The sequence below is a fragment of the Carcharhinus amblyrhynchos genome, chromosome 26 (assembly GCF_965287045.1).
Source record: "Carcharhinus amblyrhynchos chromosome 26, sCarAmb.v2.hapA, whole genome shotgun sequence".
NCBI lineage: Eukaryota > Metazoa > Chordata > Chondrichthyes > Carcharhiniformes > Carcharhinidae > Carcharhinus > Carcharhinus amblyrhynchos.
The window spans coordinates 4,180,712-4,204,311 of record NC_137349.1 but is presented as its reverse complement, the minus strand read 5'-3'; the positions used below and the strand labels follow the sequence as shown (position 1 = coordinate 4,204,311).

The 23,600-nt window shown below is 43.8% G+C and overlaps 1 protein-coding gene across 1 annotated transcript in view; it reads left to right on the top strand.

Moving 5' to 3' along the window:
• apc2 (APC regulator of WNT signaling pathway 2) overlaps positions 1-23,600 on the top strand; it is a 183,502-nt gene that overhangs the window by 140,718 nt on the left and 19,184 nt on the right. Inside the window, exons 8-11 of the mRNA XM_080213150.1 lie at positions 15,095-15,175; positions 16,051-16,429; positions 18,438-18,533; positions 19,269-19,408. Of these exons, the coding sequence (XP_080069276.1) occupies positions 15,095-15,175; positions 16,051-16,429; positions 18,438-18,533; positions 19,269-19,408 (696 nt within the window). The remainder of the gene's footprint in view (positions 1-15,094; positions 15,176-16,050; positions 16,430-18,437; positions 18,534-19,268; positions 19,409-23,600) is intronic.

Genomic DNA, 23,600 nt, shown 5'->3' with positions numbered 1-23,600 from the left:
AGAGAGGATCTGATGGAAACATATAAAATTCTAACAGGATTAGACAGGGTAGATTCAGAAGGAATGTTCCCAATGATGGGGAAGTCCAGAACTAAGGGTCAGAGTTTGAGAGTAAGGGGCAGCTTTTCGGGCTGAGGTGAGGAGAAATTTCTTTACCCAGAGAGTGGCGAATGTGTGGAATTCACTACCACAAAATGTGGCTCAGGTATAAACATTGTGTGATTTCAAGAAGAAATTAGATATAGCTCTTGGGGCTAAAGGGATTGAGGGATATGGGGGGAGGAGGGTATCAGGATATTGGCTGGGATTTTGTGACCTCGCTTGGGTGACACTTGTGAAATCTCGCCTGAGGCCATTGGAGAATTCCATTCTGTGAGCCTCGTTCGCCCCGATCCTTGGGGTGGGTGTACCGGTAAAATTGCAGTAATTGAATTTGACGATCAGCCATGAACGGTGGAGCAGGCACGAAGGGCCGAATGGCCTACTCTGCTTCTAGTTTCTACGTTTGATTGAACAGTAAAACTGGAGGCTTCTGTCGTGACGTGAGATCCATTCCTGTGATTCGGTACATTGGAAAATATCTTCTCTCAAGAAGAATACAATGAAAGTCGTGGCTTGTGGCAAAGTCACGGATAGATTTCATTGCTGGCAGAACAAAGGATGCTTCTCCATTTATTGAGGACTGTGAATAGAGGTTGTTTATATCCTATAATGTTATGTTCGAGTTTGAGAATTTATAGATGCTCTTTTAACACTTGTCAGTGAGCTGCTAGTGTCGGAACTGACTAGACCTGAAGCACATGAGTCAGGAATTTGCAAAGCAGGGGTAGCCATTCAATTGCTGCTGTTCGATTTGATCTGATTTATTATTGTCACATACGGGATACTGTAAAAAGTATTGTTTCCTGTGCTATACAGATAAAACATACCATTCATGGAGTACATAGAGGAGAAGGAAAGGAGAAGATGCAGAATATAGTGTTCGTCATAGCTAGGTTATAGAGAAAGATCAACTTAATATATGGTAGGTCCATTCAAAAGTCTGATGACAGCAGAGAAGAGGTTGTTCTTGAGTTGGATGATATGTAATCTCAGACTTTTGTACCTTTTTCCCAACAGAAGAAAGTGGAAGAGAGTATGTCCAGGGTTCATGGGTCTTTGATTACGCTGGCTGCTTTTCCAAGACAACCCAAAGTGTAGATGGAATCAATGGATGGGAGCCTGGTCTGCGTGATGGTCTGGGCTACATTCACAACCCTTTGTTTCTTGTGGTCTTGGTCAGAGCAGGAGCCATACTAAGCTGTGATATATCCGGAAAGGATGTTTTTATGGTGCACCAGTAAAAATTGGTGAGAGTCATAGTGGGCATGCTGAATTTCCTTAGCCTCCTGAGAAAGTAGAGGCATCAGTGGGCTTTCTTAACTGTAGCGTCAGTGTGGAGGGACAAAGACAGGTCGTTGGTGATCTGGACATCTAGAACTTGAAGCTCTTGCTCATTTCCACTTCATCCCCATTAATGTAGACAGGGGCATATCATCCACTAGGCTTCCTGAAGTCGATGACTATCTCTTTCACTTTCCTATAGAACCCTACAGTGCAGGGAGAGGCCCTTTGGCCCATCGAGTCTGCACCGACCACAATCCCACCCAGGCCGTACCCCTATAACCCTACATATTTTACCCACTAATCCCTCTAACCTCTGCTACCCTGAACACTAAGGGGCAATTTCTTAGCATGGCCAATCAACCCAACCCACACATCTTTGGACTGTGGGAGGAAACCGGAGCACCTGGAGGAAACCCACACAGACACGAGGAGAATGTGCAAACTCCACACAGACAGTGACCCGAGCCAGGAATCGAACCCAGGACCCTGGAGCTGTGAAGCAACAGTGCTAACCACTGTGCTACCGTGCTGCCCCATTTACTGACATTTAGGGAGAAGTTATTTTTGTTGCACCATTTCACCAGATTCTATACCTCTTTCCTGTACTCTGTCTCAGGCTGGTGAATTTGTCTTAAACGTTAAGGTACCTGTTCTTGAATTATTAAAATATTGGATTTTCTTGAATGAAAGAGAAGTTGAACATAAGAAGAACATTGAACTATCAGGAGAGTAACTGTGACTGCCTTTGACATCAAAGCAGCTGCTGAGTGAGGGTGGCATCAAGAGGCCTGAGTAGAATTGAAGTTAATGGGAACAAAGGGGAATCTGCTCTGATTGGAGTCATATCTAACAGAAAGATGATAGTGGCTGTTGGAGTCCAATCATCTAAGCTTCAGGACGTTGCTGCAGGAGTTCCTCAGGGCAGTATTCCGGGCCAGCAATTTCCAGCTGCTTCATGAATACCCTTCCTTTATGTTTAGAAGTGGGGATAGTATTCAAGTTCTTTACACAACTCCTCTAATAATGAAACAGTCCATGATTGCATGTAGCATGCTAGCTACCAAGAAACCCAATAGGAAATTCAGAAGATATTCCTTCAGCCAAAGAGTGGGGCAGCACGGTGGCACAGTGGTTAGCACTGCTGCCTCACAACACCAGGAATCAGGGTTCAATTCCTGGCTTGGGTCACTGTCTGTGTGGAGTTTGCATGTTCACCCCGTGTCTGCGTGGGTTTCCTCCGGGTGCTCCGATTTCATCTCACAGTCCAAAGATGTGTGGGTTAGGTTGATTGGCCATGCTAAGTTGACCCCAGTGTCAGTGGATTAGTATGGTAAATATGTGGGGTTACGGGAATGAGGACTGGGTGGGATTGTGGTCAGTGCAGACTCGATGGGCCGAATGGCCTCCTTCTGCACTGTAGGGATTCTATGTGGAACGTGCTACTACAGCGAATGGTTGAAGTGAATACCTTAAGATGCATTCAGGGGGAAATTTGACAATTTATGAGGGGGGAATAAGGGTTTACATAGATTTAGATGTGGAAAGATGGGAGAAGTCTTGAACAATAAGCAGCTGGACTGGCTGGGCTGAATAGCCTGACTCAGTGCAGTGTAGAATCCTACAGTGCAGAACGAGGCATTCAGCCCATCGAGTCTGCACTGACCACAATCCCATCCAGGCCCTATCCCCATTACCCCATACAATTACCCTAGCTAGTCCCCTGACAAGAAGGGGCAATCCACCTAACCTGCATGTCTTTGGACATATATATTATGTAAGCCTAAGAAAACAACATTTAGATTTGGGCCTTCGAATAGCAAGTTACAAATGTACCTCGCAACTATCTGGTAGCAGCCATCAATGTCAAGAGAGAATCTAACCACCTCCCTACGCTCTCACTGGCATTAACATTGCTGAATTCCCCACCACCAATATCCTGACAGTTCCCATTGGCTGGACCTGAGGCACAAGTTAAAATTCTGGAATTCCCTTCCAAATAGCACCATGAGTGTACCTACATGGTACTCTACATGGTACACTGGGGAGACCATTGCAGAAGTTACGACAACAGATGAATGAACACCGCTCGACAATCACCAGGCAAGAGTGTTCTCTTCCTGTTGGGGAACACTTCAGTGATCATGGGTATTTGGATTCTGATCTTCGGGTAAGTGTTCGCCAAGGCGGTCTTCACAACACACAACAGTGCAGAGTCGCTGAGTAGAGACTGACAGCCAATTTCCACACACATGAAGATGGCCTCAACCGGGATCTTGGGTTCATGTCACACTATCTGTAATCCCCACGACTTGCCTGAACTTGCAAAATCTCACTAACACCCTGGCTGGAGACAATACACATCTCTTTAACCTGTGCTTAACCCTCTCTCCACTCACATTGTCTGTACCTTTAAGACTTGATTACCTGTAAAGTCTCGCATTTCAACCATTATTTTGTAAATTGAGTTTGTGTCTTTATATGCCCTGTTTATGAACAGAACTCCCACTCACCCGATGAAGGAGCAGTGCTTCGAGAGCTAGTAGCTTGTGCTACCAGATAAACCCATTGGACTTTAATCTGGTGTTGTGAGACTTGTTACTGAGTGTACCTACACCATGGGGCAACTAATTACCACCTTCTCAATGGGCAATAATTCTAGCTTTGCCAGTGATGCCCATCTCCCATAAATTAAAAACAAGAAGCAAAACTCATTTATTTATACACATGCTCTTTTTACAATAGAACATAGTTGCAATCCATTTGAAATAAAGGCAAGATTTGATTGAGATAACATAACTTTTAATATATAATGCAGTAGAGACAGGAATTGCAATAAGTAAATGCAATAAGCATGTTTACCAAAATCTCTAGAGAAATCTAGTGCTATTGTGAAGCAGGACACATTATTTATCCAATTTTCTCTTATAAAGGTTCAATGATTGCTGCTTCAATCACACCCTGTGGCAAAACATTTCATACTTCATCAACTCACTGAACAGAGCTGCACATCGCTATAATTTTATATTACTGACTTCTCATCACCGACTCCCCAACCAATATTCTAAATATGCCCGTTGATAGCAATTTAACAGAGGCGTCATTGAAAAGAAAAGTAATAATGTTACACTAAGTTCCATGTAGTGAATGATACCTAATTTTCTTTTGCTTTGTAATCGCAATGCTATTTTCTTCAAGTCCTAGTCCTGGGTGGCACAGTGGTTAGCACTGCTGCCTCACAGCACCAGGGACCTGGGTTCCATTGTCAGCTTGGGTCACAGTCCATGCGGAGTCTCCACATTCTCCTAATGCCTGGATTTCCTTTGGGTGTCTCGATACTCTGGTTTCCTCCCGCAGTCCAAAAGACATGCTGGTAGGTGCATTGGCCATGCTAAATTCTCCCTCAGTATACCTGAACAGGCATTGGAGTACAGTGACTCAAGGCTTTTCACAGTAACTTCACTGCAGTAAGGCTGTTGCGACTAGCGTGACACGGTGGCACAGTGGTTAGCGCTGCTGCCTCACAGCACCAGGGACTCGGGTTCAATTCCTGGCTTGGGTTGCTGTCTGTGTGGAGTTTGCACATTCTACTGGGTTTCCTGCGAGAGCTCTGGTTTCCTCCCACAGTCCAAAGATGTGCGGGTTAGGTGGCCATGCTAAATTGCCCCTTAGCGTCAGGGGAACTAGCTAGGGTAAATGCATTGGGTACTGGAGATAGGGCCTGGGTGGGATTGTGATCGGTGCAGACTCGATGGGCTGAATTGCCTCCTTCTGCACTGTAGGATTCTATGGATTCTAATAAATAAACTTTCATCTTCAGTGCTCCCTTTGCCTGAACGGTAGAAAAATAATAGGGTTGGATTCTCTATCCATTAATAACGTGGGGCTGTAGTTGCTGATGGTGTTATTTGGTAAATGATTCAGTAAGTGGAAGTGATTGAAATCTTAATATTGTGTTAATAGGTATCTATAATATGGCAGTGAATAAATTCTAAATTATTGAGAATTGAGACAAAGACTGAAATGACTCCAATGGTTTAGGAAGGTTAGACAGTAGGTAGAAATATTATTTGAGAGGTGCAATAGATGTTCCAATGCATAATATTTCTCAAACTTTGGAAATTGGTGATGCAGGCTGTAGAGGTTAATTGAATTGTAGTGGTTAGAGTATAAGAATTGGCAAGTCTAACAACTGTATAGAACTCTGGTTAGGCCACATTTGGAATACTGCGTACAATTCTGGTCGCCCCATGACTAGGAGGTTTTGGAGGTGGGGTAGAGATTTACCGAGACGTTGGCTGGTTTGGAGGGTATTAGCAATGAGGAGAGATTGGACAAACTTGGTTTGTTTTTACTTCAATGTCAGAGGCTGAGGGGTGACCTGATAGAAGTTTAGAAAATTATGAGAGGCATCGACAGAATGGATAGTCGGAGTCCAGAACAGACATGGCAATTACTAGGGGACATAGGCTTAATTAAAAGGGGGAAAGTTTAATGGAGATGTTAGAGGCAGCTTTCTTACACAGAAGGGGATAAGCACCTGGTATGCACTGCCAGAGGGTGCAGTAGAAGCAGATACAATAGCAATGTTTAAGAGGGATCTTGACAGATACATGATTAGGCAGGGAATAGAGGGATACGGACCCCCGGAGAGGCAAAAGGTCTTTAGTTTAGAAAGGTTCATATATCAGCACAGGCTTGATAACTGAAGGCCCTATTCCTGTGCTGCTCTTTGTTCTTTGAAAAACTCAGATGTAATTGTGGAAGGGACAGAGAGGAAGGAGAATTTATGAAATGCATTCAGGGGAATTTTTTGGATCAGTGCGTTTTTGGTCCAACAAGGAAGGAGGCACTGCTCCATCTGGTTCTGGGGAATAGAGTGCTTCATGTGGTCAGGACAGTGACATCGGGAACAGTATTTAGGGCTAACTGTAGAAAAGAATGGAGAACAGGCTAGTGACCTGTTCCAGGAAAAGCTTTGCTATGGGAACTTAAGGAAAATCTGCCTTCTGCACCAGTAGATTTGGAAAGAGAAATAACAATAGAAAAGAACAAGGTGTATCCCAGCATGAAAACATAATTAATTTGGGTGAGCCAACATCACAGCTCTGAGCCTGGAGAATCAAAGATTGGAAGGGAAAACTGTGACAGCGCAAGGGTCTGCCTTGAAAGAGGAGATCGCTTGGATATTGTGGAAGTCCTTACAACAAGGGGGAAGAGTAGGACAAACGAATCTAGTTTTCTCTGAATGGCAAGGGTGATAGCAAGATAAAACAGAAAAAAAGCTATTTATGATAGATACCAGGTGATTAGCACCATTGACAACCAGTCTGACAACATTTGGTGCAGGGGAAAAAGAAGAGAAGCAAAGAGAGAGTATAAGAAGAACCTGGCAGCTAATATAAAAGGGGATCCAAACATCTTCTATTGGTATATAAATAAAGAAAGGGTCTTAAATGAGGAGTGGGGCAAATTAGGGACCAAAAAGGGAATTTATGCATGGAGGCAGGGAGCAAGGCACAGTGGCACAATGGTTAGCACTGCTGCCTCACAGCGCCAGGGGACTAAGTTCGATTCCCAGCTTGGGTCACTGCTTTGTATGTAGAGTTTGCACATTCTTCCCGTGTCTGCGTGGATTTCCTTTGGGTACTCCAGTTTCCTCCCACATTCTGAAAGATATGCTGATTAGATGCATTGACCCAAACAGGCGCCGGACTGTGGTAACTAGGAGAATTTCACAGTAACTTCATTGCAGTGTTAATGTAAGCCTCACTTGTGATTAATAAATAAACTATTGTTGATTATCGTAAAAACCCACCTGGTTCACTGTAGCTAAAGGAAGGATATCTGCCATCTTTACCTGGTCTGGTCTACAAGTGACTCTTTAATGCCCCCGAATTGGAGAGAAGTTAGGGACGAGCGATGAACGCTGGCCCAGCCCACATCCCATAAATGAATTTTTAAAACCTTCGTTAATGTGGGTGGATTGGAGAAGGTGGAGTTATTCTCCTTGGAGAAGAGAAAATTCAGAGGAGGTAGATGTGTTTAAAATCACGAAAGGTCTGGACAGATTAGATAGGGTGTAACTGTTCCCATTGATGGGAACAACGAGAGTTTCACTAATCTCCTTTAGGGAAGGAAATCTGCCAATCTTACCTGGTCTGAGACTTGATTGCCTGCAAAGACTCGCATTCCAACCATTCGTCACATTCCAATCTATAATTATCTTGCAATTGTGTATTTGCCTATAAATGCCGTGTTTGTAAACCTACTTCCCCTCACGTGATGAAGGAGCAGCGTTCCAAAAGCTTGTGATTCCAAATAAACCTGTTGGACCATAACCTGTTGTTGTGAGACTTCTTACTTCCCTGGTCTGGCCTACATGTGACTCCGGAGCCACAGCGATGTAGTTGACTCACAACTGCACTCCAAGGGCAACTAGGGATGGGCAATAAATGCTGGCCAGCCAGCGACGCCCATGTCCCACGAATGAGTTAAAAACAATTAAAATGATTGTAAAAAAAAAATGCGGTATCAGAAAAGGCTTTTTAACATAGAGAGTGATCAAGACCATGGAATGCACTGTCTAAGAGTGTGGAGGGGGCAAATTCACTCAAAACCAAAAGGAAAACGGATAATTTGCAGGGATACAGATAAAAGGTATGTGGGTAGGAGTAGCTGAATTGCTCTTGCAGAGAGCCACCATAGGAACTGATGGGCCGAACAGTCTCCTTCGGATCTGATCTGATTTTACATGTCTAGCCTTGTACATTCCAATGTTCCAATCTAGATCGTGATGCTTTGGCAATAATTAATTGCAGTGAATAATTTTACACGTAAAATGTCCCCACAGGATGAAATTTGATGGCATAGAGTTAATCAAAATTGGGCATGTATTAATGCTCATGGTTTAAGTGGCACTTTCCATAATCATTAATTAACTTATGTATTTCAAAGAATATAGTGAGCTACTGAATAACAATTAAGTTTATGTGGAAGTGAATGATTAGCAAGGGAAACAGTTGTGTGTACAACTGCTCTTCATCTGAATCTGTACATTGAATTATTGTCTAGATTGTCTGTCCCAGAGTTCATCTTGATCTTTTTAAAACGTTTGGGCTTCTCCGAGACTGGGAATGAACCTCTCAGACCAATAGGACCTTGCAGTTCAAGTATCCCAGGAACGGGACTATATTTTATCTGTCAAGAGATATATGCTGGACCTAAGTAGCAGTTTTTCTCATTCTTAAATTTCTCTATGGAAGAATATATCTAATTTGACAATATATTTTAAAAATTGGTCTGTGTGAGTACTGTCAAGCAAACACTTCAAGAGGTTATTGCCTGTAGGTTATAACTAGCATTAGTTCACATTGCTCTCTGGTGAATAGAACTCAATCAATAGACGAACACTTGATTCATTAACCTAAGGACAGGCTTGTTCCTCAGCACTCTTCTTTTATAACTGATGGCCTATAGATGTGTAAGAGGGGCTTGAAATCACAATATTCTTGTGAAGAAACAATAAGTTTCCACTTATTGGCATTCTTCTCTTAAATGACCAGCTGAGACGTGTTAACTGAAGCTCAACTACCATTCTGGGTGAGTCTGAACATAAGAACATAAGAACATAAGAACACAAGAAATAGGAGCAGGAGTAGGCCATCTAGCCCTTCGAGCCTGCCCCGCCATTCAATAAGATCATGGCTGATCTGTCGTGGCTCAGTTCCACATTCCCGCCCTCTCCCCATAACCCTTAATCCCCTCTCTTATCAAAAACCCATCAACCCGCTTCTTAAAAATATTTAGCGAGGCAGCCTCCACCACGTCAACAGGCAGAGAATTCCAGAGATTCACCACCCTTTGAGTGAAGAAGTTCCTCCTCAACTCTGTTCTAAACCGCTCCCCCTTTATCTTGAGGCTGTGCCCCCTAGTCCTGCTGTCCTTTCTGAGCGGGAAGAGTCTCTCCACCTCTATCCTATCCATCCCATTCATCATCTTATACGTCTCAATGAGATCTCCCCTCATTCTTCTAAACTGAATCTCAAAGCTTCACAATTTATGTAATTCCTAAACCTGCGCTTGCACTGACTTTCTATGTAACATTAGAAGTAAATGGAAATTCCTTCCGACAATTCTGCAACCCTCCAACCTTGGGTCTCTCCTGCATTCCTGTTTTCCTTTTCTTTTCCACCATTAACAAGCTCATCTTTCATCATTGTTGTGGAGGACTTTTACAAACTAACCACAGTTACCACCAAGGCAGCACTCTCTTCTAGTGCAGCACTCAGCCCTGGTACAGCCCTCAGAGGGAGAACACTTTAAAACAGCACTCTCCTAAGTCACAGATATGTGGTTGTAGTTAGTCAGTACACATTGTTTTAAATGAGTGGCACAGTGGTTAGCATTGCTGCCTCACAGCGCCAGGGACACAGATTCAATGCTGGCCTTGAGTGACTGTGTGTGGAGTCTGCACATTCTCCCCATGTCTGTGTGGGTTTTTTCTGGGTGCTCCAGTTTCTTCCCACAGTCCAAAGATATACAGGTTAGATTGATTGGTCAGGTTAAATTGACCCTAGTACTGGGGGATTAGCAGAGTAAATATGTGGGGTTACGGGAACAAGGTCTGGGTGGGATTGTGGTCAGTACAGACTCGGTGGGCTGAATAGCCTCCTTCTGCACTGTAGGGATTCTATGAATAAATTCTACTCTTGTCTGCGTAGGGTTTATTGTTAAACCTTCACTCAAAAGTAGGATTCACTATCTGCTTCTGACTGAATCCAGAAACTAATCCAGAAACTCAATTAATGTTCCGGTGACCCAGGTTCAAATCCCACCACGGCAGACGGTAGAATTTGAATCCAATATTTAAAAAATCTAGAATTAAAAATCTACTGATGTCCACGAAAGCATTGTCGATTGTCGAAAAAACCCATCTGATTCATTAATGCCCTTTAGGGATTGAAATCTGCCATCCTTACCTGGTCTGGACTGCATGTGACTCCAGAACCACAGCAATGTGGTTGACTCTCAACTGCCCTGGGGCAACGAGGGATGGGCAATAAATGCTGGCCAACCAGTGATGCCCATGTCCAGAAATGAACACAAAAAAAACCTGGAAAATTTTCACCTTATCGGACAGTGGCAGCTTAGATTTGGAAAGAGTAGGTCGCGCTCAATGAATCTGATTGAAGTTTTTGAAAAGATGATTAAAGTAATGCACATAGAAATGTCCATTAATGATATTTGTATGGATTTCCGGAAAGCACGTAATAAAGCCCCTCATGAGAGATTGTTATCAGTAAATTTGCTGATGACACCAAAGTCGGAGGTGTGGTAGATAGTGAGGAAGGGTGTCATAGTTTGCAGGAAGACTTAGGTTGCAGAGCTGGGCCGAGAGGTGGCGGATGGAGTTTAATGCAGAGAAATATGAGGTAATTCACTTTGGTAGGAATAACAGATGTGTTGAGTATAGGGCTAACAGGAAGACTTTGAATAGTGTGGAGGAGCAGAGGGATCTAGGTGTATGTGTACATAGATCCCTGAAAGTTGGGAATCAAGTAGATAGGGTCGTTAAGAAGGCATACAGTGTCTTGGCGTTTATTGGTAGGGGGATTGAATTTAAGAGTCGTAGCGTTATGTTGCAACTGTACACAACTCTGGTGCGGCCGCACTTGGAGTATTGTGTGCAGTTCTGGTCCCCACATTACAGGAAGGATGTGGAGGCTTTGGAGAGGGTGCAGAGGAGGTTTACCAGGATGTTGCCTGGTATGGAGGGGAGATCCTATGAGGAGAGGCTGAGGGATTTGGGGTTGTTTTCGCTGGAAAGAAGGCGGCTAAGAGGGGATCTTATTGAAACATATAAGATGATTAGAGGTTTAGATAGGGTGGATAGTGATAGCCTTTTTCCTCTGATGGAAAAATCTAGCACGAGGGGGCATGGCTTTAAACTAAGGGGGGGTAGTTATAGGACAGATGTCAGGGGTAGGTTCTTTACCCAGAGGGTGGTGAGGGATTGGAATGCCCTGCCTGCTGCAGTTGTAAATGCGCCTAGTTTGGGGGCGTTTAAGAGATCCGTGGATAGGTTTATGGACGAAAAGGGATTGGTTTAGGTTAGTGGGTCATTGTTGTTGTTGTTTTTTTTTTAACTGGTCGGCGCAACATCGTGGGCTGAAGGGCCTGTTCTGTGCTGTAATGTTCTATGTTCTATGTTCTAAAGCTGAGCACCCATGGAATTGAAAGAAAATTATTGCTCTGTTATTGACTCTAGCAGAAGAAGACAGAGAGTAGGAATAATGGGCAAGTACTCCATTTGGGAGATGTGGAGAATGGGAGTTTGTAAGGCTCTGGGCCAAACCCTCAACTATTCATTGCATCCCATGAAGACAAGGGGATAGAAAACCTTAGGCTATAGTTATCTGGGGGGGTGATATCTGGTTAGGAGACGGATGAGTTACCATCTCCTCCTCCTCACCCGGGAATAAAGTCAGTGTGGAGCTGAATTATAGTAAAAAGTCTGACAACACCAGGGTTTTACTGTGTTTACCCCAGTCCGACGCCGGCACATCCACATCGGAGCTGAATTATCACACACCAGCCCGTCCTGCACCGTAACGCACGGCAGGACATGCTAAATAGATTGCCTGATCAGCTGGCAGCTGCTGCTGTCCCAAAGGGCCCAGAGCGGGCACTGCTGGGACTGCAAACAGGCCCGAGAGGAAGGCTAAATTGCCAGAATTTTACTGCCTCGCCCACCCAAGGCTCATAAGGTCCGACCTGAGACCAACGTAGAATGCCATTCTGTGAGCCTCGCCCACCCCAATTCTGGGGCAGGCGTGGCAGTAAAATTCCAGCCAGTGGACAAAATTTTCTCATAAATAATTCCAAGTGTCGAACATTGCCAATTTTTTCAGCAAGGTCAGTAATGGGAATTTGCAGCGTTCTGTGCAATACAGAAGCCAAAATGCGAAGCTTGTCAGTGGAGGGGGCTGGGGGGAGGAGGGTGAACGAACCTTATCTCAGAGTGAGTTAAATCCCAGATCTTGGGCAGGGAAAGTTTGGGCAGCTTACAGAGTGGGCGGTGGGGAGTATGGTGGTGTTTCTGGAGCAGGCAGGTAGGAATAAAGGTCTGATAATATATTGGGGGGGCTGCTCCTCACTGTGCAAAGGGCACCCCCCTTTAAAGATAGTACACCCACTTTCTACCCACCCTTACGAGGGTTTTTTTCAAAATATAATCTGTCCATCCGACTGTCCACACTAAATGTGTTTTGACATGGGCAGGATATTAATCCAAAGCAATTGGTTTGTTAATAATTGGCTTTTTATTTATTTACTTATGGAAGGCAGGCTTTTCAGTCCTAAGCAGTGAAGTTCTTTAGAATTTTAGTCACCGTTGTAATGACGGAAATGTGCAGTCAATTTGCGCAAAACAAACTCCCACAAACAAGAACTCAATAATAATCGGATCATCTGTTTTAATGATGTCATAGAATCACAGAATAACACAGTACAGAAGAGGCCCTTCAGCCCATCGAGTCTGCACCAATGTGGAAAGGCCCTGACCTGTCCACCTAATCTCGCTTGCCAGCACTTGGCCCATAGCCTGGAATGTTATAGCATGCCAAGTACTCATCTAGATACTTTCTAAAGGATTTGAGGCATCCCGCCTCCACCACCCCCTCCCAGGCAATGCATTCCAGACCATCGCCACCCTCTGGGTAAAAAGGTTTTTCTGCAACTGCCTCCTAAACCTCCCATCCCTCACTTTTAGCTGTGTCCCTTTGTAACTGACCCTTCAACTAAGGGGAACAGCTGCTCCCTATTCATCCTGTCCATACCCCTCAATATTGTACACCCCAATCAGGTCGGCCCTCAGTCTTCTCTGCTCCAGAGAAAACAATCCAAGTCTATCCAACCTCCCTTCATAACTTAAACGTTCCATCCTAGACAGCACCCTGGTGAATCTCCTCTCCATCCCCTCCAGCGTGTTCACGTCCTTCCTATAATATGGTGACCAGGACTGCACACAGTGCTCCAGCTGTGGCCTCACCAAAGTTCTATACAACTCCATCATAAGAGCATAACGTAAGAACATAAGAAATAGGAGCAGGAGTCGGCCATCTAGCCCTTCAAGCCTGCCCCGCCATTCAATAAGATCATGGCTGATCTGTCGTGTCTCAGTTCCACATTCCCGCCCTCTCACCATAACCCTTAATCCCCTCGCTTATCAAAAACCCATCAACCCGCGCCTTAAAAATATTTAGCGAGGCAGCCTCCACCACCTCAACGGGCAGAGAATTCCAGAGATTCACCACCCTTTGAGTGAAGAAGTTCCTCCTCAACTCCGTTCTAAACTGCCCCCCCTTTTATCTTGAGGCTGTGCCCCCTAGTCCTACTGTCTTTTTTGAGCGGGAAGAGTCTCTCCACCTCTATCCTATCCATCCCATTCATCATCTTATACGTCTCAATGAGATGTCCCCTCATTCTTCTAAACTCTAACGAGTACAAGCCCAGTTTATTCAGCCTCTCCTCATAGCTCAACCCCCTCAACTCCGGTATCAGCCGAGTAAACCTCCTCTGCACTCCCTCCAAGGCCAAAATATCCTTGCGTAAGTGCGGCGGTAATCTATACCCCGATTGATAAAGGCGAGTGCGCCATGTGCCTTTTTCACCACCCTATTAACCTGCCTTTCCGCCTGTCAATTGAAGAATAAATATTGGACAGAATACCAAAGATAAACAGTCTTCTCTTCTCCAAAATAATATCATAGGATCTTTTACACACTCGAGTAGGCAGACAGAAACTCAAAGATGCTGGCCGAATTTTCCGACTGCTCAAACCAGTGGGATTTTCCCATCCCACTGCAGTGGACGGAGATTTGGCTTGTCACTAAATTCTCCATTCTCGCTGCAGTGGGAGTGTGGTGTGAACAGGTGGTAAGATCATGCCTGCTATCTTTTGGATGAGTTGTTAAACTATAAGCGCAGCTCCGCCTCAAATTTGTGTCAGTCTTGATGTTTGTGCTCCAGCACTGGAGTGGGACTTGAACCAGCAACCTCATGAGGCAGGAGTACCACCAACTGAGACAAAGCTGACACTCAATAGCTGATGCAAGGTGGCAATTGTCACCTTTATGGACATAGCGGGCACCCGATATAATCTTTGGCACATTGCACTGCAATTAAGGGAAACCGCTGATATTGTGGAAATTACAGCATACTGTTAAAAAGATTCAAATTCCTGTAGAAAACTTGGCTATTTAAGGAAATGAACTGCCAGTGGCACAAATGTGGGTGGCACGATGGCACAGTATTGCTGCCTCACAGTGCCAGGAACCTGGGTTCAATTCCCGGCTTGGGTCACTGCCTGTGTGGAGTTTGCACATTCTCGCCATGTCTGCGTGGGTTTCCTCCGGGTGCTCTGGTTTCCTCCCGCGGTCTGGAGGATGTGCTGGTTGGGCGCATTGACCTGAACAGGCGACTAGGGGAATTTCACAGTAACTTCATTACAGTGTTAATGTGAGCCTTACTCGTGACTAACAGATAAACTTTAAATCAAAATGTTGGTAACACGAACATTTACTCTTTGGTGGGCACAAAGCTCACCAAAGGATAAGTGAGTAGAATTAAATCAATTACACTTAATGGATCCACATAAAAGAATGTCTCGGTCACAATTCCTTCTAAAAAGTCAATCATTTGTGTGCAGGGCCATGGGAAATCGAATGATCAAGGTGCAGAGAGCACGATGAATAATTTACCTCAAGGATTGAACAACTTGGGCAGTAAGGTAAGTGCTTGTAATAATTTAACAAAACAACAATAAAATGTGGAGTAAAAAGCTTCAGTTCACACACATTAAACCATACTGACACTCTAATGGACCTATTGTTAGATATCCCTGTATACCAGTGATGGGAAACCTAGACTAGTAAATGGGCTGCGTGAGTGACCGTCCTCCTTCTCAGTGAGCTGCAAGATTAAAACTGAGCTTGTTCAGTAACCATGACCCCATGAATAAGATTAAATGCATATAATACACGCCAAATATTTCATAACGAGTTATAGAAAATGGTTAACCACTCATATATTAATAGAACTGTCATCAATGTCAAGTGTAAAAGTGAAATAAATATTTACACTTGATTGGACGCAGAGGAAGTGTGTGGCTCACACAGTCAATGTTGTGTGAAATCAGCATACACCTCACTTCACTTGTCCTTGTTTTAGGTGAGCATCACTTCACTCCTGGCAATAGGAAAAGAGCTCTGCGGATGGAGCCCAGTGAAACTCTGCGCATGGGCAACAGTCAACAAAATGTCTTGTAGGCCACACTCACAACCCTGATGGGCTGCACATGTCCTCCAGGGACCATCAGTTGCCCACCGTTGCAGTGTTCATTCAATTAGGCACATGAAGTGTCATTGACCTAAAGGTTTCCCTCCTGCCTGACCTGCTGAGTGTTTCCAGCATTTTCTGCTTTCATTTGGGCAGAGTGCTGACCCTTGTTTATCAACACTCTAATTTAAATGAAAGCCTTCAACAGAACGAGGGAGGAGAAAAGCTGATGGAAGGGGTTATCGCAAGAATTGGTACTTGTAAAATTGGGATGGGACAAAAATGAAATGTTAATGAAAATGGGAAATAACTCCTTTCACTCTGCAGGTGGAGATGGTGTTCTGGCTGCTTTCCATGCTGGCCACCCGTGACAAGGATGACATGTCAAAGACATTGCTCGCCATGTCCAGCTCGCAGGATAGCTGCATCGCCATGCGCAAGTCTGGCTGCCTCCCTCTGCTCATTCAGCTCCTGCACGACAGCGAGAGGGATTCGGGACCCAGCAGGAATTCCAGCAACAGCAAGGAGGCCCGAGCCCGCGCCAGCGCAGCGCTCCACAACATCATATACTCCCAGCCCGACGAAGGGCAAGCCAAACGGGAAATGCGTGTTCTGCATGTGCTGGAGCAGGTGCGCTCGTACTGCGAGACGTGCTGGGAATGGCTGGATACTAACAGGCAAGGCAATGGTCCAGAATCCAACAACAGTAAGTAAATAAACTGTCAGTTTTATTAGCCTAACCTTGGCTGGTTTGGTTCCCGCATGTTCATCTATTTCAACTGGAAGTTTTATGTGTGTTTATTGTTGGGTGAGGAGAGGTTAGATCCACAACTCCACTCCACTCTGTCTTTTAGGGAAAGTAATCTGCTGTCCTTACCTAGCCTTATCTACATATAACTCCAGACCCATGGCAATGTGGTTGATGCCAAACTGCCTTTGGATAACTGTTGATGGGCAATAAATGCTGGCCATCCTACAACGCCCATTTCCCAAGAATTACTAAAAGAAGTCCTTGAATAAAAAGGTAGTGTTTGGCCTCACATTTGAAGAGAGGAGGAAACTGCTCACTATCTTTGCAAACCTCTATATCCAGATTGGATTTCAGAAAGACACTTTAAGCCGCAGTGATAATGCGTTAAAGCTCAGTGCGTGACTATGACAATTGTCATTAAGAACCTAATTGATTCACTGAATGTGAAACTGATTCATCAAATAATCTGCCGCTTCTACCGTTCGTATGATATGTTACATGGGATTATGTAGGATTTACGGCACAGATCATAGAATCAGAGAATCCTACAGTGCAGAAGGAGGCCATTCAGCCCATCGAGTCTGCACCAACCACAATTCCACCCAGGCCCAATCCCCATAACCCCATGAATTATACTAGCTAATCCCCTGACACCAAGGAGCAATTTTGCAGGGCCAATCCACCTAATCCGCACTGTGAGAGGAAACTAGAGCACCTGAAAGAAACCCACGCAGACATGGGGAGGACATGCGAACGCCACACAACCTAAACCGGGAATTGAACCTGGGTACCCGGCGTTGTGAGGCAGCAGTGCTAACCACTATGCCATCATGTTCATAGGTAGAGTGCCATTTAAATCTAATTAATCCACGCAGCTTTTGTACTCTATCTGAACTGGGTCCCATTTTTCTTTATCCAAATCTACCATTGTAACTCTCTATTCCCTCAGGTTCTTATCTAATGCCTCCTCAAATGTATCTATACTATTTGCTTCAAACACTCCCTGTTCTGTATCACCCTACTGAAACCTTTCATTATTTTAAAGATCTCTATTAGGTAAACCCTCAGCCTTCATCTTTGAAGAGAAGAAAGTCGTAGTCTGTCAATCCCTTCCTTTTATTTATGTGCTTGTGCCTTCAACACTACCTGGTTGATTCTTCATGGCCTCTGGTGTGGCCTTGCAAGCTCTTCAGTCGTAAACCACAATCACCTACCACCTCCTTCCTAATGCAACAAATAATTGACAACAAATGCAACCATGGCAGTGTTGCCCACATCCCAGCGATAAATAAAAATAACTTTCCCACAATCAGGTTGAAACATTTCTGAAGGAGTACTCTGTAAAAGCTGTAAGCACGCCCACCACTTATCTAATAGACAAAGGAACTTCTAATGTAACGTTGGGTTATAACAGCAAGAAAATTCCATCTTACACAAAATTTAAAGCTTTGGCCCAACTGGCCCAAGGTCAGTGTTGAAACTCCACACACATCTCTTCCCAACATACATCATCTTACTCTATCAACATTCCTCCTCCCTCATGTACTTATTGGTCTTCCTCATCATAGCATCTCTCCTCTTTGCCTCGCCTCCATTATCAAATATAAATCTAACTGATTTCAGTGGTGGGTCATAGCCTCAAATAGCTGGGCCAATTGGATGAGCTAGGGGAGGATTAATATCACTTAGACCACAAAACCACAAGGCATTTGAGCAGAAGTAGGCCATTCGACCCATTGAGTCTGCTCTGCCATCCAATCATGACTAATCTGATGTAATCCTCAACTCCTTCTTTCCCATTTTGTCCCCATAAACCTTGATCCTCTTACTGATTCAAAACTTGTGGAGCTATATGCCATAAGAAGCCAAGAGAAGGATGTGAAGGGGACAGTCAGGACAAAAGCTGTAACTGGATGTTGCTGAATTTTGAATCTAAGTGTCCTTTTCTTCTTTTCCCTCGCAGTGCCACTACCCATTGAGCCCCAGATCTGCCAGGCCATGTGCGCAATCATGAAACTGTCTTTCGATGAAGAGTATCGCCGCGCCATGAATGAACTTGGCAAGTTGCAAAAATTGTTACCTAACTCTTTATTGGCTGTTCTCTAGGTGTTCCTGTCAACTCTCCATTTTAATTGGTGGTAACTTGCAGGTGAGAATTTGGTTTTGAGATTGGATTTTATGGAGAATTTCAAAAGGACAAGCACTTCAGAACAGAAGATGAAAATTGGAGAATCTGAGGATAAAGCCTAAGATTGCCATACTAATTGGAGCTCATTCATCTGTGTCACACAAATCACAGTGCAGGACACGGGAACAAAATTATCCCCACTGGAGTTTTATCAGTGATCTAGAGTTCCAGCCAGGGCCAGATGTTATCAGTGGTGCTAACTGCACTTACATTGGTTCCACAAGAGGAGTTTGATGAGGAGGTTTGCCTGTGTAATTGAGATTCAGAGATCTGAATGTAAATTTCAGCTTCAACTTAATAGAGTGTCTTCATTTCTACTGACTGACAGAGGTCCCAGGTTCTAGTATTGAAGCATTTTCATTCATAACTAGTTGGAAAAATAAAACAAGTTTAGAGCAAGTTTGGAACCAACCACCTCTGCAAGGTATCACTGATTCCATCTGTAACTTTTTTCCAGCTCTGATGAAAGACTATTGACCTATTGGCTTCTCTCTCCATAGCTGTTGCCTGACCTGTTGAGCATTTCAAGCCTCTTCTGTTTTTATTTCTATCTGAGTCTTATAGTTGTTACTTTCTCCCTCTGCCCTCCCCCGGCTTCCAATACAGGAGGTTTGCAGGCCGTTGCTGAACTTCTTCAGGTCGATTGTGATATGTACGGGCCTACCAATGATCCTCTGAACTCCGCCCTGCGTCGGTATGCAGGAATGGCCCTGACTAACCTCACCTTTGGGGATGTGGTTAATAAAGTGAGTAACCATACCGTCTCACACCCTGTCCTTAAAATACTGACTGAGAAAAAAAGAAAGACTTGCCTTTGTTGTTAGTACAAGATTGCTGAGGATTCTCACCACCCCGGCTGTGGCGATTATGATGCTTCTGCTTTTTAACTCACTTGTGGGACATGGCCCGTCACTGGCTGGGCCAGCATTTATTGCCCATCCCTAGTTGCCCGAAGGCAGTTGAGAGTCAATCATATTGCTCTGGAGTCACATGTAGGCCAGACCGGGTAAGGATGGCAGATTCCTTTCCCTAAAGGACATTAGTGAACCAAGTGGGTTTTTCCGACAATTGACAATGGTTTCATGGTCATCAGTAGTTCTTAATTCCAGATTTTTTTATTGAATTCAAATTCTACTATCTACGCAGGTCACCAGAACGTTCAGTGAATTTCCTGGATGAATAGTCTAGCGATAATACCCCTAGGCTATCCCCTTCCCAATGTCATGCTGTTGATGCAAGAATGGGACATTGTGCGCAGTCTCATTGAAGGGGGAGGATGGCAATTGGCCTGCTCTCAATGATAGAACAATGCAGCACAGAAGGAGGCCAAAAAGGCTGTCAAACTGTATTGCTTTATAAAGAGCAATTTATCAAATTCTTTCATGGGATGTGGGTGTCGCCCACAAAGCCAGTAATTGTTGCCCGTCCCCAGTTACTCTTGGACTGAGTGGTTTGCTAGGCCATTTCAGAGGGCATTTGAGAGTCAACCACATCACTGTGGCTCTGGAGTCACATGTAGGCCAGACTGGATAAGGGTGGCAGATTTCCTTCGCTAAAGGGGCATTAATGAATCAGATGGGTTTTCAATCAATGATAGTTGTCATGGTCACCATCAATTTTAGGATTCCAGATTTATTAGTTTAGTTTAAATTGCACCAACTAGTGTGGCGATGGTGGGATTTGAATCCATGTTCCCAGAGCCTGAGGTTCAGTCCATTGACATTCCATTGCATCATTGTCTTCCCATCCAGTTCGTGCCATGAATCCCAGCTCTCTTCCCCTATCCATGCACTTTTTTTTCCCCATCAGCTATTTGTCCAGTTTCCTTTCCAAGACTCCAGTTGAATTTGTAATCAACACCGTGTCAGGCATTCCAAGCCCCCAACCACCTATAGGACTTTTTCCCTTGTGTCTTTGGTTCTTTCGTCAATCATCTTAAATCTATGTTCGCTGGTTATCAGTGCTTCAGCTGTTGGTAACATTTCTCTTCATTTGCTCTGTCTAAACTCGTTCTATTCCAATACTGCAGAAGGAGACCATTTGGTCCATCGACAATTCCATCCAAGCCCTATCCCCGTAACCCCACCTGCTAGTGCCCCTGACACTAAGGGGCAATTTAGCATGGCTAATCAACCTAACCCGCGCATCTTAGGAATGTGGATGGAAATTGGAACACCTGGAGGAAACCCACGCAGACATGGGGAGAATGTGCGCACTCCACACAGACAGTGACCCAAGGCTAGAACTGAACCCAGGTCCCTTGTGCTGTGAGGCTGCAGTGCTACCCATTGTGCCACCGCACCACCCTTCATCATTAAGTAAATCACTTTGATATCTTTTCCAAAGCCTTCATTTTTTTTCTAACGTTGAAATCCCAAATTAGATACATCCTCCTTCTGGAGCAGAGGTAGAATTTTATATGGGTTTTGCATAACATCCCCTCTTTGCTAAGATACATCTCTCGTTATAAGGCCCAGGATCTGATATTTTTATTAACTGACTTGTTAACCAGTCTTGCCACCTTCAAAATTTTGTGTACAAAAATCCCCAAGCACCTCTCTCTTACACCCACTTTTAAAGTAATTTGTACTGTCTCCTTATTCTTCTTACAAAATCTATACCTTGCTTCTCAATGAATTGAATTTCATCTGCCATTTGTGCACCTTTGCACCAGCCTGTCTTAAAAGTCTATTACTATTTCCTTGCTATTTACTATTCTTTCCATGTTCTGGGAAGGATTAAAGCAGATTTCAAAGTAATGCCCTCTACCCCTGCCGAACAAATTATTATTTTTTATTCATTCACCAGAGTGCATTTATTGCCCATCCCTAGTTGCCTGAGGGCAGTTGAGAGTCACATTGCTGTGGCTCTGGAGTCACATGTAGACCAGATCAGGTAAGAACTGCAGATTTCCTTCCCTAAAGGATGTTAGTGAACCAGAGAGGTCTTTTTGACAATCGACAATGATTTCATGGTCACCAGTAGACTCTTCATTCCAAATTTGTTTTTATTGAATTCAAATGCCACAGGATTCGAACCTGGGTCCCCAGAACATTCGCCAAGTTTCTACATTAATAGCCTCGCGATAATACCACTAGACCTCCCCTAGCAAGATTTAGTTAGTAACATTTTAGCTGAGTGATGTTCAAATGGAACATTCCTACCACAAAGTTAAGAATTCCAATGAAATTCAGCACCTGGTGAAAACCTCCTCCGTATTTTTAATGTTTAAATTCACTATACCACTATCTGGCTTTTTCAAGTGGAAGAATTAAATCCATCGACTCAAAAGAGGAGACAGAATGATTCAATTGGATAACTGCCAGTTCAGATCCACTGAGATACTAACATGCCACTAGGCCATCATCTCCGCTATTAACGTGCGATCAGTGGTTCTCCAAGTGCTAAGTTTCTTCTGTATTGTAAACAGTACAAATTCAGTCCATATCGCCTAACCTCGCCTGTATGGATATTCATTGTACTCCATCTGTTTCTGCGAAAGTAGAAGGATCGCTCTTACTGAAAGTCAATACAATGATATAACTTGCGTATATCAATGATAATATCTATTGAACTCCAGGAATTAATACACAACGGGCAAAGTGATCACTCACTCAGCATTGGCCTAGTGGGAATTCCCAATCTTTCAGTAAATTTTTTGCCTAATTGCAATGTTCACATCAAAACAAGATTAATGTGAGAGAAAAAATGCTAATCAGAAGCTGGTGCCAACAGATGTAGAGGTCAGTCAGATTGTCATAAAAAAATTCAAATCTGTTTATTAGTGAGTCGATGAAGAGTAGACGACATTCGTTTACATATTGTCAAGACACATTAAGCAATCTTTTGAGTTTATTAAATAATAAATAACCTGCTAACCCGCTCTGCAACTCATCCATTATTGAAACACCTGATCTACCAGGATGAGAAGACTGCCTTTTATCTCTGAGATGAGGAGAATTATTTTCCCTGGGAGGGTCGCTGTGGAAATTAAGTTACAACAACAACAAAGCAACTGTGTCAGCGAGAATGGGAAAATAACTTATTATCAAACAAGGCCTCATCTGAGGTATTCAGGAAAGAGACTAATCTAACTTTGTATCAGTTTCATAAACACTGCATTCCCAGCCTTGGCACAGGATGAAACAAAGACAAGTTACCATGACAAATTTAAAAAAACAAGATATGGTGACATATTATGCTAAAGGATGAGACGGTTTTCTTTTGGATAAGAAAGGGCAAAAAGCTTTCCTATGATTGGTGGACTATGTATGCAAATAAAGGATTAGAAAGCTGCTGGTTTCTCAGTTGTTGTAATTAACTATAACTGCTAATTATCTGTGTGGATCAACAGAACCTCATAGTGAAATTCACTGTGTCTGTTCTCCTTGCTAGCAAGTAATAACAGCTTAGGAGATTGAGTATTCACCAGGCTTCATCTGGTTAATCCCCAAGAGTTGCAATAAGAAATTCTCTTCCCCGAAAGGCAGGGCAGGCTGGGACATTGAATCTATTCAAGACTGACTTAGATAGAATTTTGACGGAGTCAAGGGTTATGATGGTGGTGGGGGTTGGTGGAGGGGGAGGAGCATGCAGACTGGAAAGTGGTGTTGAGCCCACAACCATCTCAACCATTATTTTATCAAATGGTGGACCACGTCCGAGGGGCCAAATGGCCTACTCTTGCTCCTCAGTGCTATTTTCCTGTAGGTCAGAGGTAGATTATTTAATCTTTTCCAAAACAGTTATTGATCACAAGAAACATTCAAACTGGTGATAGGCAATAGCTATCCTTAACAGGGAGGTGGTGGCATAATGGTACTGTCACTGGACTAGTAACCCAGAGGCCCAGGCTAATGCTCTGGGGCTTGGGTTCACATCCCACCAAGGCAAATTTGAGTTCAATAAAAAATCTGAGTTTAAATAGAAGTCTAATGA